Raw genomic sequence first — 13716 nt, 5'->3', positions numbered from 1 at the left:
AAATGCATGTCTTACTTGATTTGATTTGATTTGAAGCTCAATAACGACTTTAAATTGACCCTAAAAAATCAAATTTTTCATGGAAAACTTTTCATTTAAAAAGTTATAACTTATACAAAAGGTTTAATATGATTTTGAAGTTAAATCAAGGCTTCAAATTCAATTTTCTAAAGGGTCAGTCGACTGGTTTATAAGCCCCATCCACCAAAGTGAATAAATTGACCAAAACTCATTTTTGTAAAGGGTTCTGTCAACCATATCATAAGCCCGGTTGACTGGTCTTCATGTGAAGATGATGAGTAGACCGAATCATGTATATATTCAAGTCTAAAGTTGGGAGCTAAAATGCATGGTTACTTCGAGTACATGTATGTATGCATTCAAATCTAAGTTAAGACCTAAAACGCATGGTTATTTTTCTCTCTCGAGAAAGTGCCCTTGGTTGTCCCCGTCCATCAATCTCTGGAAGTCAAAGCTTCATGGTTGTTGGCTGTTGGGAAGTGGGAGCCAAAAATGGCAGATTGCGCGCATCCTCGTCTCATTTTACGCAATTTCCTGTCATTGGATCAGTGCAAGGTTCTTCTTTTTCTTCATCATCATCATCATCTGGTTGTTGTGCCATAATGGTATTTTCGTCTTTCATTTGAATGTTTGAATTGCCGAACCTAATTGAGGAGGGACGTGCATACAGGAGCTAGAGTTTATCCACAAGAGTTGCAGTACAGTTGGTTACAGACCAAACGTATTCTCAACCACTCTCTCTCATCTCATCGCCACTAACTGTGCTCATTTGATTATGCCTCTTGTGCCCATTAGAGGTACTGCTTCGTCCCAACCGCAATCCCCCCCCCCCCCCCCCCCTCGGGAGAGAAATTCAATAATTTTCTTATTTTCTTGCTGTTTCTTGACGACCAAACAAAACATTAATTTAACGATTCCATGCTGAGAATCTGTGAGTTGATTTACTTATTGTGTGGTAGTTGAGTTTTACTTTGATATGCTTTTGTAATTGGTTGTTTTCTATGTGTATGGTAGAGATTCTGAAAGAGAAAGTGGAGGAATACTTTGGGTGTGACTACGAGCTCTCTGTTGAATTCACTGGATTGATCAGGTTAGGTTCTCTCATTCAACTTGCATATTTGAATGCGATGTGTTTAAATTAGTGCATTGAATGATGGGTTGCTCAAAAGCTACATATTTATGGTGCGTTTAATAAAATATTTTTTACTCTTTAAAATGATGGGAATAACACTGGAACTGTAGGGTGACAGTTCAGTGTCCAACAATGTACTAGCCTGAAGTCGAGAATTAGGGTCAGAATATGCAGTTTTTGATTATTGACACGAGAAAGTGACAATGCCAAGCTAGAACAAATGCTACAGGGCAAAACCTTTTAAGATGAAGCAAGACTTGGACAAAAATATGTTGGATGTGGAGTTCTAACACAATAAGAACTTCTGATGCAATTGTTCATGGTGAGGGAGAAATTCATAAAAGTATAGTTCATGATTCAAATTCAAATTCGAATTGCAGTGGACGTTATCCAGGAATTTAATATATTTTAAAACCTGGGGTATAAATGGCCTATGTTGAAGGAAAACTCAGCTAGCGTTGCAAGAAGTGCATGAATCTGCCATACAATGAGCAAGTACATATATGTAGCAATAATTCAGATTCTGTTGTAAGAACTCCATGACTATTAGACCAGTCAATCCAGCAGTCAAAAATGCATTTGTGGTTCAAAGTTAGTTTTAGACCTGGTCGATTGAAGGCACTGAATAAATAGAAAGAAACTGGAGTGGCACTGGCCTGAGTTCCTTTGAATTCCTGAACAGTTCTGGTATTGGACATGTCAATTCAAATCTATTACTCTCTTAATAACACTTCTCTACTTCAGAAGATTGATAAGACAATGCCAAAGATCCTAGGAGTGCTCTCTTCCATATTCATCTTGAGTAGCACAAAAGGTTGCAGATTGTATTATTTGCCTGCAAACTTCTAATGAAAAACTACTAAAATGGTTTTTATACTAGGAATATCAAGCAGATTAAAATGGCTACCAGTGGTGATGTATTTAGCTTTTGATTCAGGCTTTTTTGGCTCTTTGGTGGTGGAAATAGGGTTGTATCCGCCTACAAACTTGCAAAAGGAAAACTAAAATCTTTACAAACGAGAGATGATAATTGGCGTTCTTAACAATAAAAAGAATGACAGAGATGGGTGGATTTGGTTAAAGCTTGATATACATTGTTATATCAGCCCTTTACTCTCCCTCTGCAGCCATGAAAATCCAGCTGAAAACCTTGATCCTTGTTCTTCCTTCTCTTCTCTCTGTTTCTGTCCATCAATTCTCTCTCTATTTCAGTTTCTATGACTGTCCTTTAAATTTCCTTGTACCTTCTCTCACACATCCATATGAAACACTCCGATTACACTGTTCTGCACTTATTCAAAACTTATAGTTGTTCCCCTCAACCCCAATTTCCTGCCAACTTATCACAACACCACCTATACCTCGAAAACACACACTTCCAAAATGCCCTTTCCCAAATTTTCATGTCCATCTGATGAGAAGGTTGGGCCTGTTGAGTCCACATGCCCCCTGAAAAATTTCCAGAAATTGCCCCTTCAAAATCCCCGACTTCCTGGATTTATCTCTTTGCACTGCCACCAGCAGTGGACTAAGCATCCCTTGATCTGCAGCCACTCAAAATTTCATTGCTGGAGGACACTTGCCAGCAATGCACGTGCCCAATGTGCTGGCAACATGTGCAGAATTTTTCCATTTGTTCTGCAACTTCCAAAACCTTTAATAATGCTTCCAGCCAATGTATTTTGAAATTTTTTCCAAAAAAACTCTGCAATTTTGTGAAGCTATTTGATGGAAAGGTTGATTATTTGTCTTTGGTACACATTTTGATGGATTTACACTGTTGCCATCATGACAATCAGACCAAATTACTGCCATTTGTAAGTTGTTTCTGAGGGTTTGTTTTACTTGAATGCTTCTGAGAAATTGGGAATGAAGTTTGTGGTTGAATAGGTTAAGGGATTGTTACCAAATTGCTTAAGGGTCCTTGATGATAAATAATTACAACATGGTGACTAATGTTGAGTTGTTTGCAAAGATGGAATTGTTGTCCAGTAGGATACAAAACATGGAGAATTCCTTGGAGATTACTACTAATGCTTTAAATAGGCTAACGGCTGAAGTTACTAAAATTATAATTTCTTTTCTCTAGATCATTTGTATGACCTTTTGTGACATCTCAACTCTGCTCTTTGATCTGTGCAGCACTCAAAATGGAAGTCACAGAGACACCAATATCGATGCTTTCCTTAAAACCTATGCCCCCAGTCCCTGCTTATCTTGTTCTTTGAACACTAATTTTTTCATATCAATTGACTCTTCTTGAATCAGCAGTTTTGACATGCATGGCATTATTGCATTCTCCACATTCCACCCGCTATTCACGTTTTCGTTTCTTGAATAATACCATCGGCTTTAAAATGTGCAGAACTTTTGTTTCAGCAAGGGCATTGAGCTTCTGCTTTGAACCCTCTGATTCATGCCTTAGAGGTGTAGATGATACTTTGAAACACAAAAGAAGGAAAATTTTTATTGCAAAAATGGGCCCCTGCATATTTATTAAAAGAGAGGAGACAAATTTAATTAACTATGCCAATGTTTCATGTAAAAATTAAAATATGTAGCAAACTTAAAAGATAAAGCTAGATTTTTCATATTAGCTGGTTATAGAAAAGAAACTGATTTGAGAGATCTAGAAGCCTTTTGAAAATCACCCACCCTTTATTCCCTTATCAGAAAAGAGCAGTTTCTCCTTGTCATATGGATTTGATATGCTAGTATATAATTGCATGTTTGAGATTGTTAGCTGGAGCTGTTGCTTTGATATCTTGGATCTGGAATGATTTTCCAACATTTTTAGTGGTCTCAGCTTTCTAAAAGGGGCATTTGAATTTTTTTCTAGTGTTTACACCTTTATTATATTTGCTGATAAAAATCTCATCTATTAATCAGTTGGACTAGAGGTGCTAGCATTGGATGGCATAGTGATGATAACAGACCCTATCTCAGACAACGTGACTATGCGGTGAGTAAGAAATCTTTTTTTTGTTTGGCTGGGGTGGTGGAGGAGAAAAGGGGGGAGGTTGTTCCTCTTTCATAACTTTTACGTTCATTCCCTTTTTATCCTGGCTTATATTTTGTGCCACTTACTATGCCCTATTTTTCTTTAATCTTCCCCTTTTAAAACATGTCTACATTTTCTATCTAAAGATTTTTTGTCTAAATTTTAGGCAAGTTAGATATCTGATTGTTTACATGCTTACTTTAATCTTTTGAGCATAGCTTGTATTAGCAGATCCATTATTTTTATTTTTCGTTTTCAGTTTCATCTTTTGACATGTAGAATAATTATGTCTTGGTGGCCGCCTAGGTTACTCTACCATGATTAATATGTTCATAGGGCTGCGGATGAGATAATTCACTTTCATTCCTATGAAGTTACATTTTGAGAACTGGCGTGTCTTGCTACAAACATTTGGTTCTAAATGCAGCTAGGGTGGATGTTGGCCTTTTTTGTTAAAAAATTGCAAAGTTTGATACCTGTAAAGAAGAAGAAAGCATTTTTTTTAAATTTTTTTTAAATTTTTGATTTTTGAAATCTGCTATAGAGGATTGAAAAAGCTACTTTTTTATGAGTACATAACATTCTAATGAGACCACTAAATCTAGTTAGATTATCTAGGTAATATAAAAGTAGGATTAGGGGTAGAAAGAAGAATGAGAGAATGTGATGATAGAAGGGGTTGGGCTGCTTGAGAGAATTATGCCTGTAGACTAGTCGAACCTTGTTTATATATGTAAGCTGATGACAAAAATACTAGCGGTTTATAATTCCTGCTATATAAAATAACACTAAAGTTATGTAGACACCACCCCTTTTCAGGATCCTTCTTCAAGCTATATAAAATATCAATCAACTCCAGCTTGGTAAAAGAATCAGAAAAGACAGTTCTAAACAAAGCTTTAGCTGATTACGGACTTCATAAACAGGGCAGGCACAATCTTCTTCATCATCACATCTATCACAAAATGACAGTCAACCTTGATGTGCTTTGTTCTATCATAGAACATAGGATGCTGGCAATATAGTTATTAGACTGATTTACACAAAACATAGTTATGAGTTTTATTGTGGTGTCATAAGATACCTCAAACAAGCTGACAATGTGCACCATAGCTTGGTACTCTGCATCTGGATCTCACCATAGGAGTGTATTCCTTGCTTTGGCAATATGACCACACACAATGGTACAGTACCCGCTAGTCAATCTCCTATTTGCAATTGAACGGCCCACTCTGCATCAAAGCATTCTACAAGATCAAAATTCCTATTCCACTTGTAGTCTTGTACACCAACCCTATTCTAATACAAATTTTGAGTTAGTGCAAAATCCTACTAACAATGTCCTAGTGTCACCAGATGGAATTCTCTATAAACTGAATTACAACCTCACTAAAGGAAGATATGTCAGGCACCTAGGCCTGGTGACAGGTATCTCTTTATCCAGCCACTTCCTGTAACAATGTTTGTCCTCATATTCTGCTTCATAATCTCTAGACAACGTCACAGTAGGATCTGTGGGATCATCTGCTGGTTTAGCTCCCAACATATCTGCTTCATTATCTGTGGACAACAGCTCAACAGGATCCAGGGAGTATCTGCTGGTTTAACACCTAAAACACCCATTTCAGTTTACAAGAATATATTTTGTAGCATTAGATTTAAGCCTTCCTTTATCTAACAACCTCAATAACAAGGTGATGTAGGACAAGAGACCAGACCAAGGTTAGACCCTTGTTGGAGACCAGTTCAGAAGAATTGAATCAAGTTGTGTTTAATTAATAGCCCATTGTGTGTGCTTAGTTTAATTAGTAGTCGGATTATGTGCATTTGGGGGTTTGTTTGTGATAAATGTGTGTTTTATGGGTTTTGTTTGTAATTTCATGTATCTTTAGGGGTACATGTGTAATTTCTTGTATCATGGGCTTTCTTATGAATAGTGTGTGAAAGCCATGTGAGAGGTGGTTATTGTAAAATTTGAATCAGACTAGAACATGTATTTTTCCCCCCAATTGTATCTCCTTATTCCTTCTTTTCCCCCCTCGCCTCTTGTCTATTTCTCTTCTAATTTCTCCCTTGGCAGCAATACCTTGATGTTGTTCTGCATCATTTGGTATCAGAACCCAAATTAGATCTATATTTCTTCATCTTCTCCCTTTTCTGTGAGTCTCCTGAATCCTTCTCTTCTATCACCATTCTATCACCATAACTGATGGAGGTCAAACAATAACCCTCTAAAAAAATTATTCACTTAAAACTGTTGTTGCAGTCCCTAAATTTCCAAACTTCGTCAATCTGTTCCCCGCACTCTTTCCTTTCTCACATTTCAGTCTCCCGCAACACTTAAAAGGGGAAAAAATTTTCCTGTAACTGTTGCTCTCTCCCTCCCCCCTTCCTTTTTTTCACACATCATCTCTAACCATCCTCACACAAAATCTACACCACCCTCACAATCAGAGGTCGCTGATTGGCCTAAGCCTGAAGCACCATTGCCTCCACCTTGCTGATGCACCACCATGCACTGCTGAAAGTCAGCAAGCTGCTGCTTTTCTTGGTTGTGCATCTTGCCAGAGTCTTCAAGACACACCACCGGAATCATCAAACTCCCCATCCACCGATCTGCCATATACCAAAGATTGTTGCCAGAAGCTGCCAATAAACTCTGCACACACCACATGCACCTTTTCCTCCTCTTTCACCAACACAATCCTATACTAGTCTAATTCCATTGATTTAAAAAAAATCAGCAACATGGTGACAAATCATTGGAACAAGGAATGCCTTCTGTTATACTTTGGGCACAATTTCTTGTTTTTTCATTCCTCTTTCAAGTGTGATAAAAATGTTTGCAAGATCATCATTGGTGAAAGATTCCCTATGAATATGGTTTTTAGAATTAGGGTCACTTGTATGCAACATCATTTAGAACCTCTCTTAGAGCCTTAGGATATATCTTGGGTTGATAACACTACTTAACATATTTGTGAAAAATGTTCAACTCCTTTCCAAATGTGCAACTGTTTTAATAATGTTTGGTGTGATATCATCTCTTAGGTTCTTCTTGGTTGGATGATTTGGGTGTGAGTCAAGGACATGAGAAGGCATGTCTTTCACCATAATGGTAAGAATCATTTTGAAGCCTATGCTACCAACCAACCAAGGCCAATAATTTGAAATTATTGATCATGTAAAGTTACTCAACTTGAAGACACTACAAGCAAGGAAATGTATGTGTTTGATTTCATCGAAGGTCTTTAACACAATGATAAAACTAAGAAAATGTCAGATGGATGGAGGAAAAACACTTTAATACCCATATACAAAAATAAAAGAGATATTCAAAATTATAATAACTATCGTGGTATTAAACTTGTAAGTCATACAATGAAATTGTAGGAAAGGTTAGTTGAACAAAGGTTAAGGTTAGAAACAAAGGTTTTAGAAAATCAATTTGGTTTATGTCTAGGAGATCTACTATAGAAGTTCTATATCTAAAGATTAATGGTGAAGTTTTGGGAAAAGAAGAGGGGCTTGTATATGTTTTTTATTAACTTAAAGAAAGTGTATGATACGGTACCTAGGGAAGTTCAATGGGAGATTTGGAAAAAAAAGGGCGTATGTAGTAGGTATACTGATGTCATTAAGGATATGTACAATTGAGTAATGACAAAGCATTAGGACTACAGGTGGAGAGGCTAGGGATTTCCAATCATAGTAGGTGTGCTTGAAGGATCTTCTTTGAGCTTTTATCTTTTTCTTTAGTGATGGATGAACTTACTAGGAGTATCCAAAATGAGGTTCCATGGTGTATGTTATTTGTAGTTGATATTGTCTTAGTTGATGAAACTAGGGCTGGAGTAGAATTTAAGTTAAAATTATGGAGAGGCGCTTTAGAATCTAAAGCTTTAGGATAAATAGAAATATGATAGAATATATGAAATGTAATTTAGTCATATTAGGAATAATATTGAAGAAAAGGTTAAACTTGATGATCAAGAAGTCAATAACACTAGTAGATTTCAATACTTTGGATCTATTATGCAAGCTGAATGAGAAATTGAAGATGTAATGCATAGAGTTAAAGAAGGTTGGATAAAATGGAGAAGTGCTTTGAGTGTGCTGTGTGATCATAGAATACCTTTAAAATTAAAAGGAGAGTTCTATAGGGCGGCTATAAGACTAGCTATGCTATATGGATTAGATTGTTGGGGGATTAAGAAACAACATATCCAAAAGGTAAAAGTTTCCAAGATGAGAATGATAAGATGGATGAATTGTATAACATGAAAGGATAAATTAAGGAAACCATATTTGCATTCAGTTAGACATAGCTCCTTAATCCTATAGAAGATAAGACAAGGAAGGGACGACTCAAATGGTTTGGGCACCTACAACATAGGCCAATAGTGCGCCAGTGAGGAAGAGTGAAATAGTTACTGTGAAGGGCAGTAAAAGCGGTATGGGTAGACCTAAAATAACTTGGAATGAGTTAACGAGTAAGGATTTAATTGTTCTGAATTTGTCGGAGGAAATTGCCCATGATCATGTAAATTGGCGGAAAAAGGATTCATGCAACCGATCCCCCCTAGTGGGACTTGAGGCTTGGTTTGTTGTTGTTGTGGGAATGCATGAAAATGAGCTTCTTGATGGAAATGTTAAGGATGATGCCCAAGGTTTTGAATTTCGACTTGGAATCGTAGCACTTTAAAAGTATGGAATTTCTATGTTGATTTTGATTTCAGCTTTTAAAAATGATGGAAAGTAGTAGTAAAATGTGGAATTTGCTTTATGAAACTTTAGAAATTTTTAGTAAACATAATAACACTAGGTTTGGAACTAAAATATTATAAACAAAATGTAACTATGATAAGTAGGTGGTGTATAAGGTGCAATAACTGTAAATTTTCAAAAATTTGAAAGCCATTAAGGAAACTATTCTTTAGTGAAAGTTTCGACAAATTTCATTGAAAATTCAATGTTTTGATAAATTTTGGATGATTTGTGGGAAGTTTTAGAGATATCTTGTAAGCTGGAGATTGAATACCATTTTGATCTTGAAGGTGGTGGAAAGTAGAGATTTCAGTAGAAATTCCCATAATTTCATGGATATTTAAGACCTTGAGGACACTTGTTTTGAGATGCTTAAGTTTTTTTACCAACAAGGTGCTAATTTAGATTTGCAGTATAATAACTATTTTAAAAGACATTCTGATAGTTTTCTATTGCGAAGAGTCCAATTGTTAGTTTTGTATATACATACATACATATATATATATATTGGATAAAAGAAGACATTTATTTTATCCAAAAAGTGGAGTACTAGACTTAGAGGACAAGGAGTCCTCCCTAGAGTTCAAGAGAATAGGAGAAAACAAAGAATACACAAAAGGCACAGAGAGTGCATGTAGAAGGAGGTGAGGAATATATTACTCTATCCAATGGTAAGCAACCTTTAAAAATTATAGCATTCCTTTCAATCCACATGGTCCAAAGAATGGTGAAAACTGCCACTCTAGAGAACTCTGCCATTTCTATTTTTTCCAAAACCCCTGAAGTTGACCAACCATAACTCTCCCGCCTTTCTTGGTGCCACCCACTCTTTCCCCATATTAGAAAAGGAGGGCATTCCAAAGCTGCATTGCCATCCTCCAATGCACAAAGAGATGATCGTTCATTTCATTCCATTCACTACACGTAATGCACCTGTCTAAGAGCCTTGTAAAGCCTTCTTTCTAAAGCAGATCATGTGTGTTAATATTTTCTAGTATCATGGTCTAGACAAAGTTCTGAATCTTCATGGGCACCTTTGACCTTCAAAGAATGTAGTTCTAAAGGAAAAAAGTTAGGGGTTGGGGATTTCAAAAGGTGTGAGAGAAATGACCTAGAAGTGAAGATACCTGATGAATCACCCTCTTACACTCTCTCATCCTCCGTAATGGAAGGAATATGCTGGCCTAACTAAGAAAGTAGATGGTTGGCTCATCGACCTATCTTTCACTGAGATTCCTGAAAAAAAATGGAAATCTCATGAAGAAGAATCCCCCTCAAAATAAATGAAGGAGCTGATGGGAGTGTTATGTAACAATGAAAGCTTAAATAGGTTAGGAACCTTAAGCTCCAATGCGGATACCCCTACCCACACATCCTCCCAAAATCGAACTTTTTTTTTTTAATTTTTTTATCATTACCCACTTTGAAACTGATAAAAGGAAAGAACTGAGTAACGACCTGGGACATGAATTTCCAGAGCCACACATGAGGATACCATTGCCTCTTGTATTTCACTCATTCTATTGGATCCATAACTTGCTCTTTATCACCTTATGCCATAGGGTATCAAATTCCAGAGAGAACCTCCAAAGTCACCTGTCTATAATGGAGATGCTTTTGGATACCACATTCTCAAAAGTCCAGTTCCTCCTTGGACTTATATTTGCTAACCACCATCCAGCTAACTAGATGGTCTCTCCTACCCTCCCTTGGATTTAGCCAAAGGAAATCGTGCATCAACCTCTCTAAAATCTGCTACTTTCAAGGGAATTTTAAACCAAGAGCGGTAATAAATTGGGATTTTGGAGAGGGAAGCACTAATGATAGTGGCGCACCCCCAAGTGAAAGTATGCTCCCTTCCAAGCTCCCACTTTCCTACCCACCTTCTTTACCACATGGTCCCAAAAGGCTTTAGAATTTGGATTACCTCCAAAAGGCTGAGACAAGATAAGCCATTCAAGGGAAGCACATACTCTACCAATTTGAAATTTTGAAAGACCCTCTTTCCCATGTTGATGCTAGCAATCTTGCTATTGGACAAGTTGATTTTTAAGCCTCCAATATGCTCAAAGATTTTGAGCAACAAAATGACTTTCTGGAATTTTGCTAAATTCTCCTCAAGGAGCCTAGACTTGTGATCTCCACTTTTTCCCTCTTCACATGGAGACCTCCGATCACCCCCTCCCCTAAGAAGTTGTTCTTGGAAGTGTGAGGGTGATCTAGTAACTAAGAAATGGGGACACAAATCAGATGAGAGGAGTGAACTTAAGAATGTTTCTTGTTTGTGATTATAGATATGCTTGGATGAATTTCATGAGCATTACTGCTGTATTTTAGATTGCTTTGAGTCTGTGGATCATGGGTATCATCATGTGTTTGCTAGTTGAATAGAATACATTCATAGTAAACAAACATATGTCAATACAAGCCTAAAACTACCCAAAAGTAGAAAATAGCCTTATGAGAAAAATGATATTTACAGTTGATATTTACATATATATATATATATATATATATATATAAATATATTCACATGTGATCCAAATCACCTGTATCTATTCGATTTTCAGTCTTTCTTTTAAGATTATTTAAAATGTTGGTTTTTTGTTTCATAATATTTCCCAAATTTTAGTAATTATTTCCAAATTAATAGAAAAACAATAGATATTTTTATGAAATGTGTTTTCTCATTTGTTAAAGAAAAGAAGATGTTTGTGATCCAGTCCATAGTTGTTTCTTATATCTACTTTGGGTTGTGGAATAAAATATTAAACTCCATCTATTGACTCCTAGTGTTATTTCCAAATATGTTTTAGTAGGGGTGCCTTTGCCTGCACTCAATGTGTTTTTTACCCCCAAATATTTTCTTTTGATGTCCTGTGCACTACTTTTTGACAATTGCTTGTTTTGTGCATAAGGCGAATGAAGGTAAATTTTTTGCTTCCTATAATTAGCATGCACGAAAAGCAAGTTCTTGATTGAACTTTATTTATCTCATCCAAGGTTTTGAAAAATAAAGGCATAAAACATGGCATTTTAGCTTTTATGAGGCGAGCATCAACTATAGGGAATTGAGGCATAAGCCTTTTTGGATTTTTTTTCCAAATAAATATATGCATATAAATTACATATATTTTTTAAATAAAATGTTTAAGAAAATTACAAATAAAATTAAATAATCAAATTTAATTTGTAAATTACTTGTTGGCCATTCAAAAAATACTAACTTGAATTTATTAAGTAAATCATGCCAAGATATGGTTATATAACATTGAAAAAGGGCAGCCTAGGGCATGAGCCCCCGTGTATGTGGGTATGAGGAAGGGGCAAACCACAATGGTTCTATAGTACGCAACCTTACCTTACATTTTTGCATTGATTTTCTATACTTACCATGCACAAAACAAGAAGTTGTTGATTGAAAGTTATTTATCTCATCCAAGGTTTTGAAAAGTAAAGGTGCAAGGCAAGGTATTTTAACATTTATGAGGCAAGCATAAACTTTCAGGCATTGAGGCATAAGCCTTTGAGAATTTTATTTTTTAAATAAAGATGTGCATATAAATTACATATATTTTTTGAATAAAAGATTTAATAAAATTATAACTAAAATTAAATAATTAAATATATTTTTAAATTATTTGTTGACCATTCAAAAAATACTAACTTGAATTTATATGTAAATCATGCCAAGATATGGTTATATCATTAAATAAAGGCTGTGATTTTGTTTGGAGCATCAGGAGTAAATTATTTGGTGTGTTGGGAGAAACTTGGGTTTGCCTTACTTTGGTGGAAGGAAAGTTGGCTATTTCTTTTGAAGGTTTTGGAAGAAGGAAGGATAGGGCAGCTCTTTGGAAATGCGGTATTTTCAGTGTTGTGGGGATTATTGTTGCAGCGTAATGCATGGTTTTTTTAGGGAAAAAGTTGAATTGGCAGCTGGTTTGGGAGAAGTTTCAATACTTGGACTCTTTATGTTGTGTTACTTTGGATGCTTTAAGGTAGTTAGCTTTTTAGAAGTTCAGCGCGAATGGAGGAATCTTCTGCTTTGATGTTTCATAGTGTTTATTTGTTTTTGTTAGTTCTTTTTTTTATGGTTTTTTCTAGAATTTTGATGGGAGATGCCTCGTTCTCCTCTTTGCATATTCTTCTCTTATAAATGAAATCTTTTCTTTTGCTGTCAAAAAAAAGAAAAAAAAAAAGAAAGGAAAAAAAAGAAAAGGGCAGCCTTGTCATGAAGCTTCTATGTATGTGGGGTCTGGGGAAGGAGTAGACCACAGTGGGATTGTTGGGTTCTCTCACATCAGTCGTGGAAGGAGTAGGTGGTCAGTTATTAAGTGTGAGGGAAAGCCTCACTCCATTAGCTAGGTTTTGGGGTTAAAAAGACCCAAGACCACCCAAAACTGGTATTAGCCTTGTTTACAACATTCTCTCTGGAGTGCCGAGAAAAACGGATCGATGGTTAGCTGATTTAGAGCTCGATGTGTGAGGGGGAGGTTGTTGGGTTATCCCACATCGATTGTGGAAGGAGCAAGTGGTTAGTTAGCAAGTGTGAGGGAAAGCCTCACTCCATGAGCTAGATTTTGGGGTTGAGAAGACCCAAGAACACCCAAGGGGAGTGTTAAAGCTTGATATACATTGTTGGTCCACAACCTAATAGCTTAAGCTTTTATGGTTTGGATTATTCTGATACTTTTTCTCCGGTTGCCAAACTTACATCAGTACACCTGTTCATCTCTTTGGCTACTACTTGTCACTAGCCTTTGCATCAGTTAGATGTAAAAAATGCCTTCTT

The 13716-nt window shown here is 36.2% G+C and overlaps 1 protein-coding gene across 2 annotated transcripts in view; it reads left to right on the top strand.

Annotated features, from left to right (window-relative positions):
- Positions 1-344: 344 nt before the first annotated feature.
- LOC131154356 (uncharacterized) overlaps positions 345-13716 on the top strand; it is a 37731-nt gene continuing 24359 nt past the window's right edge. Inside the window, exons 1-4 of one of the 2 annotated variants that reach the window (XM_058107069.1) lie at positions 345-576; positions 692-818; positions 1036-1111; positions 4043-4115. In XM_058107069.1, coding sequence (XP_057963052.1) covers positions 514-576; positions 692-818; positions 1036-1111; positions 4043-4115 — 339 coding nt within the window. In that variant the 5' untranslated portion in view covers positions 345-513. The remainder of the gene's footprint in view (positions 577-691; positions 819-1035; positions 1112-4042; positions 4116-13716) is intronic. The other variant, XM_058107070.1, reaches the window with a different exon arrangement.

Source organism: Malania oleifera, chromosome 4 (genome assembly GCF_029873635.1).
Source record: "Malania oleifera isolate guangnan ecotype guangnan chromosome 4, ASM2987363v1, whole genome shotgun sequence".
NCBI classification, from domain to species: Eukaryota; Viridiplantae; Streptophyta; class Magnoliopsida; order Santalales; family Ximeniaceae; genus Malania; species Malania oleifera.
The sequence above is the reverse complement of the archived record's forward strand: the minus strand, read 5'-3'. Positions and strand labels throughout refer to the sequence as shown.